General features: G+C 44.6%; 8 protein-coding genes across 12 annotated transcripts; 3 read left to right on the forward strand and 5 right to left on the reverse strand.

The window, feature by feature from the left end:
* The first annotated feature begins 166 nt into the window (after nt 1-166).
* On the forward strand, nt 167-2499 carry IntS9 (integrator complex subunit 9). Its single transcript, XM_064692282.1, has 3 exons — nt 167-325; nt 399-1556; nt 1620-2499. The coding sequence occupies exons 1-3, from the start codon at nt 317-319 to the stop codon at nt 2427-2429; spliced, it is 1977 nt and encodes a 658-aa protein (XP_064548352.1). The 5' UTR covers nt 167-316; the 3' UTR covers nt 2430-2499.
* Nucleotides 2433-5670, reverse strand: IleRS-m (Isoleucyl-tRNA synthetase, mitochondrial). Its single transcript, XM_064692278.1, has 6 exons — nt 5464-5670; nt 5138-5408; nt 4880-5084; nt 3612-4817; nt 3218-3551; nt 2433-3156 (listed from the first exon to the last, which is right to left on the reverse strand). Exons 1-6 carry the CDS (start codon nt 5626-5628, stop codon nt 2497-2499), a joined length of 2841 nt encoding a protein of 946 aa, XP_064548348.1. The 5' UTR covers nt 5629-5670; the 3' UTR covers nt 2433-2496.
* Nucleotides 5671-5888: 218 nt separating this feature from the next.
* ATPsynbetaL (ATP synthase, beta subunit-like) lies at nt 5889-8489 on the reverse strand. The gene is made up of 4 exons (XM_064692281.1): nt 8269-8489; nt 7986-8204; nt 7699-7925; nt 5889-7645 (listed from the first exon to the last, which is right to left on the reverse strand). The coding sequence occupies exons 1-4, from the start codon at nt 8294-8296 to the stop codon at nt 6017-6019; spliced, it is 2103 nt and encodes a 700-aa protein (XP_064548351.1). The 5' UTR covers nt 8297-8489; the 3' UTR covers nt 5889-6016.
* Nucleotides 8490-8705: 216 nt separating this feature from the next.
* LOC135435301 (uncharacterized) lies at nt 8706-10584 on the forward strand. Its single transcript, XM_064692290.1, has 3 exons — nt 8706-9909; nt 9966-10251; nt 10310-10584. The coding sequence occupies exons 1-3, from the start codon at nt 9086-9088 to the stop codon at nt 10574-10576; spliced, it is 1377 nt and encodes a 458-aa protein (XP_064548360.1). The 5' UTR covers nt 8706-9085; the 3' UTR covers nt 10577-10584.
* Nucleotides 10585-10920: 336 nt separating this feature from the next.
* ClC-c (chloride channel protein 3) lies at nt 10921-16783 on the reverse strand. 4 transcript variants are annotated; one of them, XM_064692289.1, is made up of 12 exons: nt 16751-16768; nt 16300-16364; nt 15638-15935; nt 14907-15077; nt 14649-14848; nt 13962-14594; nt 13679-13896; nt 12894-13618; nt 12622-12835; nt 11737-12563; nt 11514-11657; nt 10921-11453 (listed from the first exon to the last, which is right to left on the reverse strand). In XM_064692289.1, exons 2-10 carry the CDS (start codon nt 16306-16308, stop codon nt 12473-12475), a joined length of 2559 nt encoding a protein of 852 aa, XP_064548359.1. In that variant the 5' UTR covers nt 16309-16364; nt 16751-16768; the 3' UTR covers nt 10921-11453; nt 11514-11657; nt 11737-12472. The 4 variants fall into 4 exon arrangements, with proteins under 4 accessions (XP_064548359.1, XP_064548358.1, XP_064548356.1 ...); XM_064692288.1 differs by having other exon boundaries at nt 14649-14852; nt 14911-15077; nt 16300-16783; XM_064692286.1 differs by having other exon boundaries at nt 16300-16782.
* Nucleotides 16784-17335: 552 nt separating this feature from the next.
* On the forward strand, nt 17336-19150 carry Tasp1 (Taspase 1). Its single transcript, XM_064692300.1, has 3 exons — nt 17336-17544; nt 17604-18574; nt 18683-19150. The coding sequence occupies exons 1-3, from the start codon at nt 17517-17519 to the stop codon at nt 18764-18766; spliced, it is 1083 nt and encodes a 360-aa protein (XP_064548370.1). The 5' UTR covers nt 17336-17516; the 3' UTR covers nt 18767-19150.
* A 270-nt stretch (nt 19151-19420) lies between these two features.
* On the reverse strand, nt 19421-21769 carry LOC135435308 (mucin-5AC-like). 2 transcript variants are annotated; one of them, XM_064692299.1, is made up of 4 exons: nt 21605-21769; nt 21239-21549; nt 20801-21181; nt 19421-20611 (listed from the first exon to the last, which is right to left on the reverse strand). In XM_064692299.1, the coding sequence occupies exons 1-4, from the start codon at nt 21744-21746 to the stop codon at nt 19568-19570; spliced, it is 1878 nt and encodes a 625-aa protein (XP_064548369.1). In that variant the 5' UTR covers nt 21747-21769; the 3' UTR covers nt 19421-19567. The 2 variants fall into 2 exon arrangements, with proteins under 2 accessions (XP_064548369.1, XP_064548368.1); XM_064692298.1 differs by having other exon boundaries at nt 19421-21181.
* Nucleotides 21770-22850: 1081 nt separating this feature from the next.
* On the reverse strand, nt 22851-23999 carry LOC135435305 (uncharacterized). The gene is made up of 3 exons (XM_064692293.1): nt 23744-23999; nt 23378-23688; nt 22851-23320 (listed from the first exon to the last, which is right to left on the reverse strand). Exons 1-3 carry the CDS (start codon nt 23883-23885, stop codon nt 23018-23020), a joined length of 756 nt encoding a protein of 251 aa, XP_064548363.1. The 5' UTR covers nt 23886-23999; the 3' UTR covers nt 22851-23017.
* Between the last annotated feature and the right edge of the window lie 296 nt (nt 24000-24295).

Consider the following 24295-nt stretch of genomic DNA (forward strand, 5'->3'; position numbering starts at 1 on the left):
AGCGGTCGCTCTGTTATATGTCTTACAATGGATTAACAGCTGTAGAGATCATTTTTCACCGGTTTCTTTATAAACTAGTGACCGATTAAAATAACAGTTATTAACGCCCTTTTAGAGTAATTTAATTAACTACTACAAATATTTCATTGTAGTAAGCTGATAAGCAAACTATGGCAGTTTTTGCACAATTAGCGCGCTGTACTAGCCCTCGCTGTTATTAGCATATCTGTCAAATGTTAAGTTATTGAAAGCCATCTGCTATTCTAACAGTCATCGTACTGCATTGCGTCGTCACGGCGGCTAGTGCTTTATCGGGATGAGATTGGTAAGAACCTAAAATAACAAGTGTTTATCAACGGAAATGACAATGTTAATTAATCTTAATTATACCTTTGTAGTACTGTCTTAGCGGTGACTTGGCAAAACCATGCTACATCATCACATTCAAGGGACTCCGCATAATGCTGGACTGCGGCTTGACGGAGCAAACGGTTTTAAACTTCCTGCCATTACCCTTCGTCCAAAGCCTGAAGCTTTCTAATCTGCCGAACTTTGTGCCCAGCAGCGACCATGATCCTCAAATGGATGGTGAACTCAAGGAGTGCTGCGGCCGGGTGTTTGTGGACTCGGTGCCGGAGTTCAATTTGCCAATGGATAAAATGCTCGATTTTAGTGAACTAGATGTTATACTTATCTCAAATTATCTTAATATGTTGGCCCTGCCGTACATTACGGAGAACACAGGCTTTAAAGGCAAGGTCTATGCAACGGAGCCAACGCTACAAATTGGGCGATTTTTTCTCGAGGAGCTGGTGGATTACATTGAAGTGTCGCCCAAGGCGTGTACGGCACGTCTGTGGAAGGAGAAGCTGCATTTGCTGCCCAGCCCATTGAACGAAGCCTTTCGTGCTAAGAAGTGGCGCACCATTTTCAGTCTAAAGGATGTCCAGGGAAGTCTGTCCAAAGTGACCATCATGGGCTATGACGAGAAATTGGATATACTGGGCGCCTTTATAGCAACTCCCGTCAGTTCTGGCTACTGTCTGGGCTCCAGTAATTGGGTGCTGAGCACTGCGCATGAGAAGATTTGCTACGTGAGCGGCTCCTCAACACTAACGACGCACCCGCGTCCCATCAATCAGTCGGCACTCAAGCATGCCGATGTGCTAATTATGACCGGTTTGACGCAGGCGCCAACAGTTAATCCAGACACAAAGCTGGGCGAACTGTGCATGAACGTGGCACTGACGATACGTAACAACGGCTCAGCTCTAATACCATGTTACCCATCGGGCGTGGTCTACGACTTGTTTGAGTGCCTAACGCAAAATCTAGAAAATGCCGGTCTCAACAATGTGCCCATGTTCTTCATATCGCCAGTGGCGGACAGTTCGCTGGCATACTCCAACATTTTGGCCGAATGGCTGAGCTCGGCCAAGCAGAACAAAGTCTATCTGCCCGATGACCCCTTTCCGCACGCCTTCTACCTGCGAAATTCCAAGCTGAAGCACTATAACCATGTGTTCTCCGAGGGCTTTAGCAAGGACTTCAGACAGGTGAGATTACCGCAAATCCAAATTTGACTGCTTAAAGTATCTTTTCCTATTTTCTTGGGTCAGCCCTGTGTTGTGTTTTGCGGTCATCCTAGCCTGCGTTTCGGCGATGCTGTGCATTTCATTGAAATGTGGGGTAATAATCCAAACAACTCGATTATATTTACGGAACCAGATTTTCCATACCTGCAAGTATTGGCGCCATTCCAGCCGCTGGCTATGAAGGCCTTTTACTGTCCCATCGATACCTCACTGAACTACCAGCAGGCCAACAAGCTAATCAAGGAGCTAAAGCCCAATGTGCTGGTTATACCGGAAGCATACACTAAGCCCCATCCCGCGGCGGCCAATCTGTTTATTGAACAGCCGGACAAGAAAATCATTACCTTCAAATGCGGAGAGATCATCAGGTTGCCACTAAAACGCAAGCTGGATCGCATTTACATCGCCTCCGAACTCGCACAAAAGATAATGGCACGTGAAGTAGTGGCTGGTGTCTCGCTATCCACACTCACGGGTGTGTTGCAGGTGAAAGACAAGGTGCACTGCATCCAGCCGTGTGCAGACAGCATTAAAGATGAGCCCAGCACAAGCAGCGGCGTCCTGAGCGCTGCGCCCTCCAAAGAGGATGTGCTTAAGAATGTCAAATATGAGTATGGCAGCATCGATGTGGATGCGCTGATGAAGCGTTTGGCTCAGGATGGTTTCTCCAACATCAAAATGGATCGCAGCGGCGGCAACCTGACGCTGCAGCTGATCAATGAAGACACCACGATCAAGTTCGAGGATAATGAAACTCACATTATATGTGGCGGCAAGCCAACGACGCGCCTCAAACTACGCGATACGGTGCTCAAGTGCTTACAGAGTTTCTAAAAATCTTAATCTATAAAATGTATTACCTTTTACGCAACCGACCTATATAAACAACAACATTATAAGCCTATTTCTTGTCAGACAGAATACCCGAACATCGCTTGCAGATCTCCTGCTCGGGCTCGACGACGCTAAAGCGCCGACAGCGTGGACAAAGCGGCGCGCTGAGCGTCTGTAGCGTAACCATAGCTGTATCCGTTGCAGCGTCCAACGGAGTCTGCACCGTGGCACTGCCTACTTGCAGAATCTCACAGAGCTCCGAGTTCGCAATGGGCACATTCAACTGGCCATGTAATGCAGAAAGCATTTCCAGTTGTTGCGGTGAACCACATTTGATGTGCACTGCGAGATGCCAGCTGTTGACATCGCCTGCCTGTTGGTTCACAAGGCGCTTAATATCCAATGCTGCATTTACTATCTGGCTGGCCTGCACATTTTCCCAATCCCTGTCAGCTTGCACTGTTTCCTCGTAAAAGGCGCTGCCAGTTGGCTCGTAGTAGCTCCAGCTTTCCTCGATAAGATACGGCGTTATGGGCCACAGTGCCTTGCAAAGCTGTCTATAACAGTGGCTCAGTGTGTAGCGAATGGCTTGCAGCTCCTGGTTGTTGCCACAGTATAGTCGATCCTTGATCAAATGCACATAAATGCCTGACACCTGGTTGGCAATAAAATTCTGAATACTGGCCACAACTCGATTATACTCATAGGCATCATAAAGCTTCTGGATCTGTGGCATTTAAACTAATAAATAAATATTTGCTCTTGTGTCTGCTCCATTGCTGACTTACCTCCTGCTCAAAGCCCAACAAGTTGTGTAACAGATACTTGTTCAAATAGCTATCATTCAGCGTGGGACCAGGCAGCTTGTGCTCCTTCTGATTGATGACTCCGTTCAGGTAGCGCAGTGTACCGCGCACTTTGCTAAGATTCTCGGCCGACTGCTGCAGCAGCTTATCGCTGACCGTGATGGACATGTGTTGGGTGCCGTGGAAGGCTACCCACCAACGCAGCACATCTGTGCCATATTTCTTGGTTATCTGCTTGGGCGAGATGACATTGCCCAGTGACTTGGACATTTTATGGCCCTTTTCGTCCACCGTAAAGCCATGCACAAAGAGCGCCCTGCAAAAGAAAGAGTTAGTTGCATATCTAAGATAGTTTGCGATTAAAAATAAAACTCACTTATAGGGCGCACAGTTGCGTGCCGCTATGCTCATCAAGAGCGAGGACTGAAACCAGCCGGTGAACTGATCGTAGCCTTCTAGATAAAGATCAGCCACTTGTTGGGATTGCTCCTTTAGCACCGCGGACCAAGTACTGCCTGAATCGAACCATATGTCAAATATATCGTTGCCCTTGATCAGCTGATTCGCCTCACAGCCCAGTTGCTTTAAGAGATCAGCGGGCAGCAGCTCTTCTAGCGGTGTGGACCACCAAAAGTCCATGGAGCCCTCGGTGCGCAACAAACCGCACAGATGCTCAATTAAAGCAGCATTTAGCACCACCTGATTGCTGTCTCGTTTGTACAGCACGGGTATGGGCACGCCCCAAGCACGCTGTCTGGATATGCACCAATAGGGCCGCTTGTGCAGCTGAGTCAACAGCGCTTTTTTACTAGACTCGGCATTAGCGCGCGGATAGATATCCACCTGTTCCAAGGCAGCAGCTGCCGGCGCCTTTAGTTTATCCGTATTTATGAACCACTGCTCGCTGGCCCGAATTATAACCGGTTGCTTGGTACGCCAGTCAATCGGATAGGAATGCTCAAACTGCGAGGCATGCACAACGTCCTCGGCTATGTGTTGCAGCACCAGGGGATTGCCCTGCGCCAGCACCGACTGACCGCGCAGAAATGCAGGCGCCTCTTCAGTATAAATGCCCGACTCGTTGACGTAGCACTTGACAGGCAACTTCTGGGCCAAGCTAATCAGAAAGTCGTCGGGCCCGTGCGCAGGTGCCGTGTGCACCAGGCCCGTGCCCTTGTTGTCTTGCACATGAGTAGCGTCAAAAAATGGCAGCTTCGTTTGGGTCTTGTCAATGGGATGTTGATAGCTGCAATCACTTAAGGCGCTGCCAGCCAAACGTTCCACAATCGCACACTGAAGCTGCGTGCTGGCCTCAAAGTCTGCAATTAGTGCTGTGGCCATTAAATAAAGCTCATTTGGCCCGCGGTCCGACAGCCTGACCAGCACATAATCCAACGCGCTATTGTAACAAATTGCCTGATTACTGGGCAGGGTCCAAGGCGTTGTGGTCCAGACTAGCGCATAGATTCGTTTGCCCTGCGCCGCTTCAAGCGCCGACAAACCGTTCAACGCACAGCGCAAGTAAACCGAGGGGCTAATGAAGTTAGCATCATACTCTAGTTCCGCCTCCGCCAGCGCTGTTCTATTAAAAAGAACAGAGAACATAAGAACCAACCCTTTTTGAGTGGTGGCAGTGTAGCTTACTTTGAGGAGGGTGACCAATAGACGGGCTTCAGATCTCGATATACATAACCGCGCTCGTAGAGATTATAAAACATGTGCAGCTGGTTTGAAATGAACTCGGGCCTAAAGGTCAAATAGATGTCTGCTGGCTGCCAGTTGGCCAGTATGCCCCAGCTGCGAAATTCCGCCTTTTGCGACTCGATTGCCTCCAAGGCAAAGGCGCGAGCTGCAATGACAAGAAGTTACACAAGTTTTCAACCTGTTAACAGATCCACTCACATTTCTGACGTATGTGCAACGCATTCTGGTCGCCAGCAGCTGAGCTTGTTGCCTTTAGCTCAATGGGCAATCCGTGGCAATCCCAGCCGGGTATGTAGTTAACCTGCTGGCCGTAAGCCACACGTTGACGCAACGTAATATCCTTGAGTATCTTGTTGACGGCGTGGCCCATGTGCAGCTGCCCATTGGCATAGGGCGGCCCATCGTGCAGCACAAAGATTGGCTTACGCTTATGCTGCTCCTGGTACTTGTAGGCGGGGGCAATCTTATGCTGCAAAAGATCAGTTTGAACATGTGTGTGAAGATTTCGTGATATAAAAACTCACGTCGAGAATTTGTCGTTCCTGCTCCTCACGTTTGGCCGCACTCAAGCGATTCGGAAAACGCGTTCTGGGCAGGTTTATTGTGTCTGTATATTTATTTGCATCTTTTTTGGCTGGTTTCACAGAATATAGGCGTGTGCCAAGACGAAAATGAAAGGCACGCAACATTTTGCACGTAACCCAAACAATTTAGCCGGTACGAAACTAAGTCAGCTGTTCGAACAGCTTAGTCCGAATAAAATCAGCTGTTCGAACAGCTCAGTCCGAATAAAATCAGCTGTTCGAACGTCCGAATAATTCGGTCTGTACTAACAATAAAAGATAGCGCGCAACATGAAATTTAAAATTTGAATCAATAAGCATGTGGAATTAATTAATAGTATTATTTATGTTATTTTTGGTGTTTTTATATTTAATATATTTATTGTTAATTGCAAAATAATAAATGTCTCAAGTTTTTAAACATTATACAAATAACTCTTCTGTATACTTGTTATATGTGATGGGTATTTCTATTATATTTGTAAATTCATAATAATAAAGGCTAACACAAAATTTACTTTTTCTTGTCTTTTGGTTCATCCTTCTTGTCTTTTGGTTCATCCTTCCTGTCTTTTGACTTATCCTTCTTGTCTTTTGATTCATCCTTTTTGACCTTAGCTTCTGATTTTGGTTGCTCATTTTTGGGCTTGTCCTTGTCAGCTTTTCCCTTTTCCGGCTTCTTTTCCTTGGAATCTTTAGCTTCTCCCTTAGCTTCTCCCTTAGCTTCTCCTTTAGCTTCTCCTTTAGCGTCTGCCTTAGCATCGGCTTTAGGTTGCTTGTCGTCAGGCTTACCTTTTTCCTCACCCTTCTTTCCTTTGTCATCTTTGCCTTGCGGCTTGGCAGATCCATCGGGACCCATGGTAGCTGCCAATTGATTTGCCTTGGCCAACACCTCGTCTATATCGCCGACCATATAGAATGCAATTTCCGGTATGTCATCGTATTCCCCGTTTAGCAAACGCTTAAAACCATCCACCGATTTCTCTACGGGCACCGACTTGCCCGGAGTACCAGTAAATACCTCGGCCACTTGGAACGGCTGAGAGAGAAAACGTTGCATTTTACGTGCCCGTGCCACAGTTAGTTTGTCCTCCTCAGAGAGTTCGTCCATGCCCAGAATAGCGATGATATCCTGCAGGGACTTGTAGCCCTGCAATGTCTTCTGCACGGCTCGGGCGACATTATAGTGCTCTTCACCCACAATATCGGGATCGAGAACTCGAGACGAAGAATCAAGCGGATCCACAGCCGGATAAATGCCCAATTCAGCAATTGGACGCGATAATACAGTAGTTGCATCCAAGTGAGAGAACGTAGCGGCCGGCGCCGGATCACTTAAATCATCGGCAGGCACATAGACCGCCTGAACGGATGTAATCGAGCCGTTTTTGGTGCTGGTAATACGCTCCTGCATCATGCCCATGTCGGTGGCGAGCGTTGGCTGGTACCCAACGGCGGAGGGTATTCGACCCAGTAGCGCAGACACCTCGGAGCCGGCCTGGGTGAACCGAAAGATATTGTCTATAAAAAGCAATACGTCCTGTCCATCGATGTCCCGAAAGTACTCGGCAATGGTCAGACCAGTCAAAACCACACGACTGCGCGCTCCCGGCGGCTCGTTCATCTGACCATAGACGAGAGACACTTTTGACGTATCATCCTCAAGAGAAATCACCTTGGTCTCGATCATTTCGTGATACAGATCGTTACCCTCGCGTGTGCGCTCCCCGGCGCCAACAAACACCGAGTAGCCGCCGTGCGATTGGGCAATATTACTGATTAGCTCCATAATTAGCACAGTTTTGCCAACGCCAGCGCCACCGAAGAGACCAATTTTTCCGCCCTTTACATACGGTGCCAAGAGATCGATTACCTTGATGCCTGTCGACAATATCTCCGGTTTAACATTCAATTCAACCAATTCCGGAGCATCATTATGTATGAACGAGTAAAACTCGCTCTTGATCTCGCCGCGCTCGTCTATCGGATCACCCACCACGTTCACAATGCGACCCAATACCATTTTTCCGACGGGCACTCGAATGGGGAATCCGGTATCGATAACTTTCTGGCCACGCCTAAGCCCTTCTGTGGCATCCATAGCGACGCAGCGGACCACATTATTGCCCAGATGATGAAAGACCTAAATTGCTTTGTAAGTGAAAAAATAACGAGTGTATTGAATGAACAGGTTACCTCTAATACCAGACGACCGATTGGCGCATCTTGTACCTCCATGGCATTCAGCACTTCGGGGACATCGTCCGGAAAGTAAACATCAATGACAGGTCCAATCACGGCATGGATAGTGCCCTCGCGGCGTTTTCCAAGCAACTGGCCCACAGCTGTTCCAGACCCTTCTGCGCCCGGCTTGCCTTTACCACCGCCCTCCTCTTCACAAGAATCGTCTTTTCCTCCACCGCCTAAAAGTTCGTTGACAAATTACTTACAAAGCGCCTATTACAGATATTTTTGGCACTTACCGCTTACTTTTTCAGCAACTGCTTCCTTCTCCTTATCATCGTCGGGGCACAAGGGCTTAAAGAAGGACTCATCGGTCTTGCATTTCTCGTCGTCATCCTTGGCGAGCCTGAGCCCGGTATGAAGTGTGCGCGTCTGTAATGAGAGTTTCACGTTTGCCGGCTGCCCTTGCGGGCTCAAACCTCCTTGCTGACTTGTCTTAAATCCAATTCTGGCACATGCTTTAAATAATTAACCCAGCTCAGTAAACTTTACAGCTCACAAGTGCCAAATTCCTACGCTTACCCGTGGCCAATCTTGCCCAAATCAACATATTGAATATCTTTTGCCTTTATACTTGAAAAAAAAAAGTAAACTTTTACCAAAGTCTTTTACGAATCTAATTATTCTTTCTTAATGTATTTTCAATTAATTTGTGTTTAATTTCGCATTTACTTTTTAATTGCACTTGAGTCAACCACGTTTGCAAATGAAAGTTTGTTTTTTATGAGAATTTTTCAATCTTATGCTCAGTCAAGGCCTTCTATTCCTTTTGCCGTTAAAAAAAATGTAACTAAATCGAATTAAGTATTGAAAATACGATAAGAACATTAATCGATCTATTTTAATTTGTTATCGATGAAATAGAACTAAATCGAATTAAGTATTGAAAATACGATAAATATATATTTATCGATAACTTTTAACCAGTTCAGCTTAAAACGAAACTTTTAACGAGTAGAGATTAATTGTAGCCCGCAACTTCTATTTGAAAATATCTACGACTTGTGATATTTTCAGTAGAGCGGGCAAAGTAATCTTTAAAAAGGAATTGTTTCATTAAGATTTAGTAAATATATCAAAAGCCAAGGCTTGCAACAAAATCTGGATATAAGGCTGCGGAAAACTCGGCTCACGGACTGAGGCAGAAATTTGGTTCGTAAACTGAGCCATCGACTATACTATAAGGACACTTTTTCTTATGATTGTACAATCAAATTAATACAAGTGCCAAGATCCGTATTGCATATTGTCCATCAGGGGTGGTTCCTTTCCCAGTTGACGGTTGCCATGCCAACAAATTACCCCTATTGTGTCCGTAGAATATTGAATCATTTGCAGTATGGACGTGCTTTCCCATTATAGTTCTCCGGTGATCGAATTTCCGGCTACTCAGCCGATAGAGAAGCAAAATGCTCTGGTGGACAACTGCACAGGCACGGACCCGCCGCCTCCTAGCTTGGACGCTGCCACCGAGACGCAGGAGAAGCAGCATGTGGCCACACAAACGGAGCAGTGCTGCAGCAGTAAAAGCGTTGACTACGATGAGCGTGCCCTGGCCAAATGGCTGCGGCAGATATGTCCACTGGTGGAGCAGGAATTAAGCCAGCCCACGCCACTCATGGAGGATCAGCAGTCCAGTCAGTGTACGCTGCAGGAGCAGTTGCAGGTGCACACCTACCAGAAATTGACCATGGGCAGCGTCGAGAACTCGCAGGGATTGGCTATTTGGCTGTGCGTGCACACAAACAATGCGCCCGTTCTGGTGGCTACAACGGTGGCACCCCACGACGACTGGTGCGAGCATGTGGAGCAGCAGTTGAAGCTCTTTGTGCCGCAGCGTATGTCCCATGGCAATTTTGTGGTATACTCGGAGGCCAAAGCTCTGCCCCTCAAATCCTGCCTGCGCAGCCTATGTACTAATCGATTTAATAAGCAAATGTTTGCCGGCGCCACCATGGATGGCGAAATCTTTGTCTGGCTTTACGAGCAGGCACGTGCTGGCGGTGACTCGAGCGTGGAAGTAAAACAGCTGCACAGCGTCTCCTCCACACAAGGTGCTGCCGTGGCACTGGATTGGGTCACGGAGCAGCGTCTGCTCGCCTGCTATGCCAATGGCACGGTGCTCCAGTGGCAGGTGGCCAAGCAAATGACCTTGGATTGGGAGTAAGTTGTCAATAAAGGACATGGAAAAGTTTTACCTGACCAAATGTGCTATTTAGATATTCGTTGCCAGCTTCAGTGGCCACGGAATTGACGACTATGGTGTCGCTGGCCCTGGACGACTTCGTTTTGGGCACCAACAATGGCGGCGTCTATCGCTGCTGGAGCACAAGCCGCCAGCCAGCTGCCGAAAGATCCAACAAGCAGTTGCAGCTGCTTGCCCTGCGCAGGCATCGGTTCATGGTTTCGACCCTGCAGAAAACCGAAATGGATGGCCACCAAATTGTGGTCAGCTGCGATCTGAGCGGACAGACCTACTATCACGATATGCGACACGAGGAGGAGGTACGATATAGGAAACTGAAGAATTATTATTATGCTAATGTATATCATTGATTAATAGGACACCGCCCAATTAATTGTCCAAATTCCGCTGCCCTTTAAGAACGCAATCGCCTGCAGCCGGGATGCCAACATCATCTACTGTCCCAGCAGCGACGGTGCCTTGGAGTATTACAGGATCAGCGATGGAGCTCTTGGCCACGTCAAGGGCGTACTGCGCGGTCGTGGCCACTTCATTCGCATCAGCGACAATGGCTGCTGGTTAATCACGGGTCTTTATGGCAATGAATTTCAGATATTCTATATCGAAAACAATTTTAGCGAATAATCTCCATATACAAAGAGAAAGAATATTTTCAAATTGCTTGGAAGAATGTCTTTTTACTATTTAATTGTAAATTTTTATGCTTTACATGTTTACTTCTTTTTGGCGGGGGTCTTCGCATCGGTAGTCGGTTTGTCATTGGGGGTAGCCTTTATTTGACTGGCGGCAATTAGGTTTCTACTGAAAGCAGTTTCTACTTTACCGGCGCCAGTCGGTTTCTTGCTAGCCTGTTTATTTGTGTCAATCGGTACTTTACTGGAGGAAGCAGGTTTCTTATCAGAGGCAATCGGTTTCTTAATGGGGATAGTTTTGGCCTGATCTTTCTCACAGGTAGTCGGTTTACTGTCTTTAGTCTCTGGTTTATTCTTCGAGTCAGTTGGTGCTGGATTGGGTTTAGTCTCTGCTTTATTCTTCGAGGCAGTTGGTGCTGGATTGGGTTTAGTCTCTGCTTTATTCTTCGAGGCAGTTGGTGCTGGATTGGGTTTAGTCTCTGCTTTATTGGAGTCAGTCGGTTTTTTGGCGACTGTTTTCTTGCTGGATTTTTTCGTTCCACCTATATGCTTCTTGACATATGACTCACAAGGTTCTCTGACCCTGGAACAGGGATCCCTCTCGCATCTACCGCCGACGTGTTCAGCAATTGCATCCATTTCTTCGTCTTCGATACAGGGATCTGGACACAACTTACTGAGATCATCGCACTTGAATGGGGTCTTGGCCGCATCTTCTGGTTTGCCTGCGTCTTTCGATTTTTTCTTGTAGAATACCGATCCAGTGTGTAGGAGACCTTGTTGCTGCGGGGGGCTCCTTACCATTGACGGTTGTCCGTACGGATGGCGTCCTGCTTGTCTGATACTTTTGAAGCCAATTTTGGGACATGCTTTAAAAAATCAAATTAAGTCGCTTTGATATTACATATGCGCGTACGTCCGGCTCTTACCCGATGCCAATCTCCCGAAAGCAGTCAACATGTTGGTAATTTCCAAATTTTAAAATGAATTTTGAATGACACCTTCCATATTTTCCTACTCTAAGTGAACCTATAGTTAAACGCAAGGCCTACACAGCAGGAGAAAAATATTATCTGCTGAGAGATTTACAAATAAGTAGCTATAGCTTTGATTAAATATACTTTTTTTCTTTTTATACATAGCTGCGCTTACGTTTATTCATGGTTTCATCATCTTTTAATGCTGCTATTTACACGAGTTTAGATTAAAATTTCACAGATCTCTAACAAAATACAATATTTTGATATATGTATTTATATAATATATATGTAAATATGAATTTTAAATAAAATGCAAAACATAAAGACCTTCCATCTTAACTTTCTTTCAAGTAAAAACGTTCCATTCATTCCATTGCCTTTGCCGCCAGCTTAAAAATTGCTCGATTTCCGTACATAATTTTACATAAAAAACTTTTTTTTAGTCCAAACACTCATTCAACATGCGCGTGATGTACATAGGTATATAAAAATAACATGGGCATTTATAATTAAAATATATGTAGAAAATAGAAAATATTATTTTGAATACGTTTACAATGACATAATTACAAAGTGGAAATTAATGAATATATTGCAATCATTTGCACTAGCTTTCAATAAATTATACAATTAACATTAACGAGACAAACATGTATGTGTATTATTATATGCCTATTAATATATACTATACATATACATATGTATATGTAGTAGTACTGCACACAATTCTGCTAAATCCCTTACGCTCGACGTTCCGATCGTACATTTACTAATCACTATTCTCGTGCTCAACTTTTGGCTTAATCATATCAAATTTTGTTGATTTTCCGGTAATACAGGTAATAATAATAATAATAATAATAAGAGCTAAGCATCTGCCTAGCTGCTGATTGGCTAATAAATTCAACTTAATTGAAGAGCACAGTATTGGGATCTTCATTATCCATTTGTTTAACATGGCGTAGTACATCCTTTTTCGTTATAACGCCCAACAAGCGACTGCAAACAGTTTATATGTTTAGAGAAAATATTTGCAAATATACTATTATTATTTTACCCATTATGTGTGACAAGCGTTTGACGCAGACCCAATTTGCGGAACATGTCGACGACAGTTTCCATGGGCGTTTGATCTGTCACCGTGATAGGCGCCATGTCGAGTATCTTCTTTAGTTTAAGTGGCGACGGGCCCAGATTTTGAGTGGGTGTCGTGGACGTAAATAATACTATAGAATTACTGTTAATGCCCTCGATTAGACGCTTTGCGTTACCTGCCCATAAAAGTAGCTTTAAGTACATACGATTTTAATGGAAAAGCCATGTACTCACCAATCGCCAAATTAAGATCCCTGCGCAGCACAAAGCCAACTAGATATTGATTTTCTCTTGACACCACAACAGGATAGCCGTTATGCTCGGTCTCCTTAAGTAGATTTTCAACGTCGTCCACCGTCATGGAATCCTGTGTGATGACATTTAATGTTTCATTGCGTTTAGGTTGCATAACATCTGCCGCGAGCGTTGTATGTGCAAACTCCTCTTTGCTGTCGAGGAATGGGTAGCCATTTAACGCAATATGTGCATCATATATTCCCTGTCGGCCCAGAGCATCGCCCACCCACTTGGAGGCCATGGCAGCCGCCATCAGTGGCACAATATAGCGCACGCCACCAGTCAGCTCGAACATGATGACCACCAGGGAGACAGTCATGCGCGTTACGCCACCGAGTACAGCAGCAGCGCCAACAACTGCATACAAGCCGGGCGTAATCAGATTGCTGTCAGCACACTCTCCGGTAAAGAACCAAATGTTGGGATAACTATACGCAAACTGCTCCACGCCGATGCCAACAATGCGTCCCATAATAGCGCCCAACAACAGGGATGGTATAAACAGACCCGAAGGCACCTTAATGCCAAATGTAAAAATTGTCAGGGCCAGTTTAAGTATAAATGTCAAAACGAGCAGCCAAATAGAACGATAGACGCCGGGACCTGGTTCAGTCACCTCAATGAAGCTGGTGCCTGTGCTGATGTTCATTCGCTTGTAGTCACTATAGCATAATTTACACGATAAGTTACCTTAAGTTAATCTGAATAACTATAATACGCACCACAAGGGATTGGTGAGATCCCCAGACGAGCACTTGCTAACCAATAGAAAGATCAGTTCGTTCATGTTCATGCGCGTGAAGGGATTCGGATAGCAGATTATGCCAGTGACCAGTGTGACAACGAGAACTTCACTTACAGGATATTGACCCAGCTTGCTAAACTTTCTGTAGCGGCACCACCACAAATTTGCCTTTATAAAAAACGTTCCAATGACACCCTAAAAGGATAACAGAAGTTAACAATAACAATAATATACAGATAATACTCTAGTCTGATACTTACGCCCATGATGCCAAGAAAGACAAACGGAATCAGCTCAAAGAATATCCAAGGCTTGTTGTATTCCACAAAGAATAGCACGGAATGCTCATTGCCAAATGGTGTCAGGGAGCGTAGAACAAAAGCTGCAATGAGCGCACAGAAGAACGAACGCCACAGGGTCTTGAGTGGGAAATAATAGGACACCTCTTCCAATGAAAAAAGCACTCCGCCAATGGGCGCGCCAAAAGCCACCGAGACGCCAGCAGCAGATGCTGCTGATAGAATTTCACGCTTTTTGGCCTCGTTTCGTCCATATTTGGGAAACAGATGCGAAAAAATATTGCCAATGCAGCTAGCAATATGCACCATGGGTCCCTCCTTGCCCAGCGTCAAACCTGCCGACACAGAGAGCATCAAGCCCACCGATTTAATCAGCAATGTCCATTTGCCCAAATAACCACGTATAATAAAGCCCGACAATATGGTCTTGATCTCCGGTATGCCAGATCCGCAGGCGTACGGGGCAAACATGCGCACAAGCGACGCACTCAGTGAAGCAAACAGCAATGCCCATAAAATGTACCAAATATACGAGATGATGTACGGTCCCGTGCCAGTGCGACTGAGCCCAAGGATCTCGGGCCATGTTTTCCACTGAAATCAAAGTTATCAGGTGATATAATTATTAAATTTTAAATGAAAACTCACCGTGGAACAGTTACCCTCCTCGAAGACAGATTGCTTAGCCGGATAGCAGCATTGCTCTCGATTAAACCAAAAAGCGGTCGGACATATGCCGTGCTTCAGATCAGACATCCAGCTGGCACCGATATCAACCATGCCCGCCACACAGCCCGCTGCTATGCCCACAAGCAGAACGCATAGCCAGCCGGAGCCAGCATCGACGGCTCCCTGTCAATAAAAGCAAGCATTAGTTTAGATTGCAAAGAAATATTTCCACGTGACTTGCCTTGATCAAATCCCAAAACGAATCCTGTCGCTTTTTGACTATGTAACGATGCCGCATACGATCGCGAGCGATATCACGTTGCCAGTCGATGGTGTGAAAATCCTCGTACTGCCCAATGCCAGGTATGTCATCCTGTACATCCGAGGAGCCATAGAACGAAAGTGCTCCTAAAGCGGTGTACATGAGCGCAAAAAAAATAATACTTTCATTTAGATTGTTTATTATTCAGGTACATTTTAAATTTGACGAATTTGGCCGTTAAAACATATTTGGATCTTGAACAGTGGCTGTAAATAATTAATAATACATATTTTATGCCACAAGTAAACGAAAAACAAAATACAAACCAAATCAGACAAATCAGACTTCATCGAAAGGCTGTCTCATGAAAAGTATTACTTATCGACATGCGAACCCACAGCGGATTGCAATAGTATGTTATTTTTATTATATTGGAGCACAGACGCGTCGGGTTTCACAGGAATTGTGCACATGTCTGTAGACCATTTAACGTTTATGCATATGAATTAAATGAAAACGAGTAGTAGCCCGCATACACATACATACATGTATATGTTTAATAAAAGCAATAAAAGTAAGTACAGCTACACAGTCACAATTGATGTGACGTCGCCGGCCACGAGCTCGTGAGTAAGATTAACAAATCAAGGCACACACTCGTATAGATATTTTACATATGTTGAAATTGCTCCGCTTGGCCACTCACCGTCCATGGGATCTCCGAAGGCGCTGTGAGTTGGCACATGTTGATGCTGATGATGGTGTATTGTTCGCTGATTTGGAGCAAAGTCGCGTTCCGTGTCCGATTCGGTGGCAGTCTCACGATGATAGCCGCCAGCCCCAACGATCAGTTCGCCTGGACTGGAGCGTGGCGTGATGTCTATCATATCCTCATCGTCTGTGGCTGCAGTCAGTGATGTGGTTGCTGCCGAATAGGATTGTTTGGAATGTGGCGCAAGCGGATGATCTCCTCCCTCTCCGCCTCCTATGCTATGGCCATTTGACTGTGAAATCGTAGAGTACAGCGATATATCAGGCTATTAGGATATTGTAATTGGCTCGCGTTTTGCGTGAACATTATTCTAGCCATGAACAAAGCTTGGGAAATATAATAGATCTTTGTTTACGCACTGATATTGATAAGATTAAATGGCATTTTTGACTGCATGCATGGGCAAAGGGCAGGGTGAAGCGTAAAGGCGGCTGCTCAGCTGTTTAGATGAGACACCCACGTAGACACTTTTACAAAGCCATTTCCGCCCCTCAAATGCGCCAAATAATTTATGTATGAGCACATATTTCGTATGCAGTTTGCTCGAATTCGTATCAAATATCATATATGTAGGTTGATACTCTAGTATTACGTACCTTTTTCATGACTGTTTGATATGCGGTTATGTAGTTGTTGCCTTCCGCTGCAGCCTCTCGGCTACCTTTTAATGGGAGTGTGTCCATTTTAGTTAATATGTAGGTACTTATTAAATGCGTGTTTTAAAGACTCGCGCAGTAGAGTGATGAGGGATAACTTGCTGAAAAATCGGTTGACTTTTTGCGTTGCAATATTGCAGTTGTTTTTCCTTTCTTTTACATATTTTAGTTGGTATTAGTGTATAACAAGTGCAGCCAGACGTCACACACAATAAACACAAATACACAAACAGTTGTTCGAATTGGACAAACAAACACTTTCTTCACATTTCACTTGCACTTGCTATGTATAATTGATTTGAATTGAATTTGGTTAGAGACTTGGGCACATCTCTCAAGTACTATTTCATACTACAGGGGTTAATTACATTTTTAAATTAATAAATCTTACTCTTTTTATTTGCAAGTACTTAGTTTTATTGCAAAAATCACGGTCACATATGTATGTGACCAGGAACGGCAAACACAAAAATACCACATTTTATTTAACTAAAAAATACCAAAAAATCGTAACAAACGATGTCTTTGCGCAACCCAACGAGTTGTAAACGTTATTTAATTTAAGAAATATGACTATTTAAATAGATAAAAACGTAGAAAATTATATACATACAAACATATTAACAATTATAAATACGTATGTACATACACACACACACACACTACATTATCACTTGACGTCCTAGCAAGGCATGAAGACTTGCAAGTCGTACTTAAATTCATGAGAATCGCAGAGGAGGGCAACATATGCAAATACGTTTTGTAAAAGTTAAAGCTCAACGGGAGGAAGTACCAAAACCATAAGCTGCGTTTAGAGTAAGATAAAATTAATGCATACATACATACATACACTAATGCATATAAATACATATAAAAACTTGCAATCAACAGTTATTCGTCTATTTAATCAACGACACATAACAAGTTTTGGGTACCCCTAATGTGCTTTTAGACCAGTATTGTTAAGCACATTCCTCAGTATTTTTAGTACGTTTATAATAGAATCAGTATTTTAGCGCATTTAGCAAACGGTCGTTGCAGTCTCAGCTTCCAGAATTGTTTAAACAAACAAATACTAAAATAGCATTCGTCCGTCGTAAACAAAGGCCGCAAAACGCAAGTGCATTTGGCGTTAGCAGCAACAACACAACTACAACATGGCTGGTTTCGTAGCGGTGCATACAGGTTCGTTTTGATTGATGATGTGTGTTTATATATGAGTTTAACACGCATATTCCTCTCAGGAGCTGGAAATTGCATCGACGAAACGAAATACCAGCGCGTCATCAAAGAGGCATGCATACGGGCTACAGAAATCCTACGAAACGGCGGCAGCGCCATCGATGCCTGCGAGGCAGCTATAATGCGATTGGAGAATTGTGGCCATACAAACGCCGGCTTTGGTTCCAATCTATGCTTGGACGGCTCGGTGCAGTGCGATGCAGCCATTATGAGCGGCACCACGCTCAATTTTGGGGCATGCACCAATGTAAGCCGCGTTAAGAATCCCATTCAGCTGGCGCGCCGCATTTGTGACGGACAGTCGGATCAACAGCCACTAGAACGCATACCACCGATGGTTCTAGCAGCCAGTGGTGCAGAGCAGTTTGCTGAACAAGTGGGCTGTGCAATGGTCGATCCCAACGTGCTGATCTCATCAAAAGCGAAATTCCATTATAATCATTATAAGAGCAAATACGATATAGTTGTCGGCAACAGCAAGGCCGTCGAAGAGGCTGTGCCCGAGCCAGGCAACGAAGTGGAGCTAACAGCCGCACTGGACACCGTCGGCGCTGTGTGCGTTGATGGCTCCGGAAACACTGCAGCCGGCTGCAGTTCCGGTGGCATTCTACTCAAAGTACCAGGTCGCGTGGGCCAGGCTGCGACCTACGGCGCCGGCTGTTGGGCCACGGATACCGATGAACTGGCCATTGCTACGTGCACGACGGGCAATGGTGAGTATCTGATGAAAACGCTGCTCGCCCGAGAGATATGCAATGGCGCCTTTGGCAGCGATTGTGCTGTAACAAGTCTGCACAAAACATTTAAGCAAAAGTTCTTGGATTCTCCGCTGCTGCCGCAACAGCAGGATCTCTATGCCGGTGCACTGACATTGCTCTACTATCCAAAACAGAGCTGCGGCGAGGTGATGTGGAGTCATACAACGCAATCGTTCTGTGTCGGCTACATGGCCACAACGCAGAAAGTGCCAAAGGTCTGTACCAGCTGCTACTTGCCATCACTTGGCATCAGCTATCCATCATTTTACTTCTCTAAATAATCCTATATGTACATTCAATAATGTTGTTTTTTCTATTTGCAGTTTGTACACTCTCCGCTGCCCACGTATAGTGTGCCAGGCAGATCGTGCGTCGTCAATGGCCATAATTTCCATTTGCGCATTTAGTTGTGGCCAGCCAAATAGACTCAGTCACAGCCACCTTAACGGCCTCTGCCACAGACCACAGCCACAGCTACAGCCTCCTGCTCGTCGTCATTCAGTGTCAGCTTTGCAGTTTTCTGCAATTCATTTGATTTAATATTTAATTGCCGCGACAATCGCTGCCAGCGAAGGCGCGCCGCCCAACCGACAAAACCAGCCAGGTTGCAGCATTACCAACAGCAACAACAACAACGACAACATTTCATATTGCTTTCGTCTCGATGAAATATTAAGAATCATTAAATAAGAACTTTTCATTGTATAGCGCTCATGTATGTACATATGTCTATGTTTATGTGTGTGGCCATGCCGCACAACTAGCAATAAAATAAGATTATTTTCTATGTATGTAAGAACTTAAACTGAGGCGCAACGCATCTGCCCGAGCCATAAATCAGCCAACAGTGGTCGAAAACGTGAATATCGTATTCTAATCACATATTTAGAAATTATGACGTACGTAAATATATGCATGCATACATATATCTAGAAACGTTTTCTATTGGCGTTTAAGGCCGAGAGAATTCAGAACTTAACCCATTCTTGCTGACACATGTATTACCATGGAACTTACCAATAAACTAAGAATTCTTATTGTTACATCAAATCGATCATATATGTAAGAGATTTAAATTTTAATCAGAATATTTTGTGCAGTATTTATTATTGTTACAAAAATCGAATAAAATGTGAATGATTTTAGCTATAAGAAATGTTAAAAACTTTCTTTAACTGCAAGTTAAATAACTAGGTCGTAGTGTTGGTCTAGCCAGTTGAATCAGGCGTAGTGCCGGTTTCACCAGCCGTAGTGTCAGTTGAATCAGCCGTAGTGACGGTTTCACCAGCCGTACTGTCAGTTGGAACAGCCGTAGTGTCAGTTGGAACATCCGTTGTGCCGGTTGCACCAGCCGTAGTGTCAGTTGGAACATCCGTTGTGCCGGTTTCACCAGCCGTAGTGTCAGTTGGAACAGCCGTAGTGTCAGTTGGAACAGCCGTAGTGTCAGTTGGAACAGCCGTTGTGCCGGTTTCACCAGCCGTAGTGTCAGTTGGAACAGCCGTAGTGTCAGTTGGAACAGCCGTAGTGTCAGTTGGAACAGCCGTTGTGTCAGTTGGAACAGCCGTTGTGCCGGTTTCACCAGCCGTAGTGTCAGTTGGAGCATCGGTTGTGCCGGTTTCACCAGCCGTAGTGTCAGTTGGAACCTCCGTTGTGCCGGTTTCACCAGCCGTAGTGTCAGTTGGAACAGCAGTAGTGTCAGTTGGAACAGCCGTAGTGTCAGTTGGAACAGCCGTTGTGCCGGTTTCACCAGCCGTAGTGTCAGTTGGAACAGCCGTTGTGTCGGTTTCACCAGCCGTAGTGTCAGTTGGAACAGCCGTAGTGTCAGTTGGAACAGCCGTAGTGTCAGTTGGAAAAGCCGTAGTGTCAGTTGGAACAGCCGTTGTGTCAGTTGGAACAGCCGTTGTGTCGGTTTCACCAGCCGTAGTGTCAGTTGGAACATCCGTTGTGCCGGTTGCACCAGCCGTAGTGTCAGTTGGAACATCCGTTGTGCCGGTTTCACCAGCCGTAGTGTCAGTTGGAACAGCCGTAGTGTCAGTTGGAACAGCCGTAGTGTCAGTTGGAACAGCCGTTGTGCCGGTTTCACCAGCCGTAGTGTCAGTTGGAACAGCCGTAGTGTCAGTTGGAACAGCCGTAGTGTCAGTTGGAACAGCCGTTGTGTCAGTTGGAACAGCCGTTGTGCCGGTTTCACCAGCCGTAGTGTCAGTTGGAGCATCGGTTGTGCCGGTTTCACCAGCCGTAGTGTCAGTTGGAACCTCCGTTGTGCCGGTTTCACCAGCCGTAGTGTCAGTTGGAACAGCAGTAGTGTCAGTTGGAACAGCCGTAGTGTCAGTTGGAACAGCCGTTGTGCCGGTTTCACCAGCCGTAGTGTCAGTTGGAACAGCCGTTGTGTCGGTTTCACCAGCCGTAGTGTCAGTTGGAACAGCCGTAGTGTCAGTTGGAACAGCCGTAGTGTCAGTTGGAACAGCCGTAGTGTCTGTTGTTGTGTCAGGTATAGCAGTAGTCACGGGTGGAACAGTTGAAGCGATAGGACAACTAGCTGGCTTAGTGGCCACGCAATTTCTTATGAGAGTGTCGAAATACGGCGTGGAGGATGGGCACGTTCTTGGCAAGGTTACCCAAGTATCGCTGGTAAGACTGTTCCTCTGGCAGTATACTGCGGACTTGCATGTCGTATCCGCATAAGCATAGAAAAATAATGTGGTAACTCCAATTGATTCCCGCGTGCAGATGGCTACTCGGTCAGCAGGACTGATCGTTGTTGCTGGCGCCGCAGTTGTTGTCGTGTATCCAACATCCTCACTGCAGGTGGACGATATTTTCATCTACAAAAATTTGTTATAAGATTTCGTAAGCAAAGAACTTTCTTAAGGACTAATTACATAGTCCGCCGCACACTGTGGCACACAGACGGAAACGTCTGTTATTCCAATGTCAGACACACATATCTCATCCTCTTTGCAATCAACTACGGCGGATATTTCGCCATTAATACAGCGTCCAGCTTGATTCTTGCTAACACAGGTGTACTTTTGATTATCAGAGCAAACCCCGCAGCCGCTGGAGCCGCTGCCACACACATTTACTATGTCAGTAAGCTCAACGAGATCAGTTTCCTTCACGCATATTGAATCTGCATTGGTGCAAACGTAGTCCGCATCGCATTGAATCTCATTTCCGTATTTGTTACCATCTGAATTAAATCGGATTATCAGCAAATGTGCTTTTCAATATCCTTTTCCACTTACCAAAGCAATTGTAATATGAGGTCTCCGTAACGCAGAGGGCATCGTTTGCGCTCTGACAAACTCCGCACTTGGGTTCATCCGCTCCTTGGGCCACAGCACAGCCCAAGGCTAGAATAGCTACAATTGCCGTCAATCTGATCATTTTTCGACTTTTCAATTCGGTTGCATATCACGAACTGTTTCGAGGCATCCCACTGAGTTATCTTATATACCCGAATGATAGCCTTCAATTTAGCATACGCAAATGTATTGCTACGGTTTGGTTTATGGGTCCTGCCATTTTAATGATTGTTGACTCGACAAATGGACCATAAAGCATAACAACGACAGGTTGTTAAAATTATATGACCAAAGTTCCTTGTCTTTTTCCCAAGAACACAGAACTGGCTTATCTTTATCAATAGCCATCTCTTTCTTATCTTTACTGGCGAAATATTAGGTATTAAAAAATTAAAGTTAAGTTAAGTTAAGTTTCCCGATTCGTCACGCCTCTGTAGAGGGCGCCGGCAAAATATTTGGATAGATCTTTAGAGTTCAGCAGTTGTCTTCAGTACAAAGTGAGGATTAAAGTTTATAAAGATACAGATTAATACAGGAAACCTTTTTGAGCCAAGCAAATCGTAAGTAATTCAATTCTAATGTAACGTATACAAGAAGGCATCTCCGAGCCCATAATATAATATATATATATATATATATATCCTTGATCAGTCGATATAGGCATGTCCGTCTAACAGCTTTAATGCAAACTAGTTTCTCAGATTTAAAGCTATTGTCGTAAAATGTATCATTGGCCCGACTTTCTGTATCAGGCCGGATCGAATCGCAATATAGCTGCCATTATTTTTATTTTTTCAAGATAGCTTGACCAAACTCTGAATTTACTAATATCATGGGTCGTAATATTCTCAGTTATAACTTATAAAGCAACACAACAATAAATGTCTCGAAAAGCAGTCGAAAAAAAGTTGAATTCAGAGAGTTGGAGTAATATAGATATTGAGTTATAATATAAATAATATAGATATTGTGCAAATTAAAATAGTGCCCGAGACTTCTGTATTGATAGGTCAATTTTTCCCGTGCGTCTTAAAGACCTGACCTGGCCTGATCAGGCAAAGGTATTTAATCTTCCACGTGCCGAACTTAGCCTTTCTTTCGGTATTGAATTAGGTATCAACAAATCGATCAGATACCTAATTCATTTCAAATTTAAACAATAGATTTTGAATAAGTATTTAATATTGTATATTTTAAAGAATATGTGACCTGTGTGTTAAGAACTTTTGTTATAGACATCGAATTAAAGCATCATAATTTTAATAGCAAATTTTTATGGCTTGCTTTAAATGCAGACACTGAGGCTAGTTTTTGGGACCGGAATTTCTTATTTGCCTTGTTGGACAACTGAGACTATGCGGGACAACTAGCCGGCTTGGTAGCCACGCAAGCTTTGGTGCGCGTATCGAAATACGGCGTGGAGGATGGGCACGTTCTTGGCACGGTTACCCAATCATCGCTGGTAAGACTGTTCCTCTGGCAGTATATTGCGGACTTGCATGTCGTATCGGCATAAGCATAGAAAAATAATGTGGAAACTCCACTTGATTCCTGCGTGCAGATGGCTACTCGCTCAGAAGGACTCATCGTTGATGCTGGCGCCGCAGTTGTTGTGGTGTATCCATCATCCCCACTGCAGGTGGCTGACTTTTTCAACTACGGAAAATCTCTATTAAATACCGTAAGCAATGAAATCTTTTAATGGGTACTCACAAAGTCCGCCGCACACTGTGGCACACAGACGGAAACGTCTGCTAATCCAATGTCAGACACACATATCTCATCCTCTTTGCAATCAACTACGGCGGATATTGCATTATTAATACAGCGTCCAGCTTGATTCTTGCTAACACAGGTGTACATTTGATTATCAGAGCAAACCCCGCAGCCGCTGGAGCCGCTGCCACACACATTTACTATGTCAGTAAGCTCAACGAGATCAGTTTCCTTCACGCATATTGAATCTGCATTGGTGCAAACGTAGTCCGCATCGCATTGAATCTCATTTCCGTATTTGTTACCATCTGAATTAAATCGGATTATCAGCAAATGTGCTTTTCAATATCCTTTTCCACTTACCAAAGCAATTGTAATATGAGGTCTCCGTAACGCAGAGGGCATCGTTTGCGCTCTGACAAACTCCGCACTTGGGTTCATCCGCTCCTTGCGCCAAAGCACAACCCAAGGCTAGAATAGCTACAATTGCCGTCAATCTGATCATTTTACGCCTGAATATTGCGAACTGATTTGAAGTCTCTCGCTTAGCTGCTTATATATGCCCTGTGGTTCGGTTTATGAGCCGTCATTGTAATTATAATGATTGTTGACTCGTCAGATGGGACCTAAAGCACTATCGAAGCATTATTTTCTGCCAAGCATAAGAACGACAAGTTATAAAAGTTGAGATGCAATTGACACCCAAGTTTCAGATATTTTTGGCTTATCTTTATCTACAACCATCTCTTTATTATCTTTACTGACAAAGTATTAAAATATAATAAAGTGAAGAAGGTCAATTCAGATTGTTTTTAATTTGTAATTAAGTTTGAATATTGGATAGGATATATCAGACCTTAATTCAGGATAACTCCTTCCCTGCAAGTCTAGTTTTGAACGCTTGTCATCCTGAAT

Source organism: Drosophila montana, unplaced genomic scaffold, assembly GCF_035044405.1.
Source record: "Drosophila montana isolate Dmon_TW-CO22-7 unplaced genomic scaffold, ASM3504440v1 contig_3543_1, whole genome shotgun sequence".
NCBI classification, from domain to species: domain Eukaryota; kingdom Metazoa; phylum Arthropoda; class Insecta; order Diptera; family Drosophilidae; genus Drosophila; species Drosophila montana.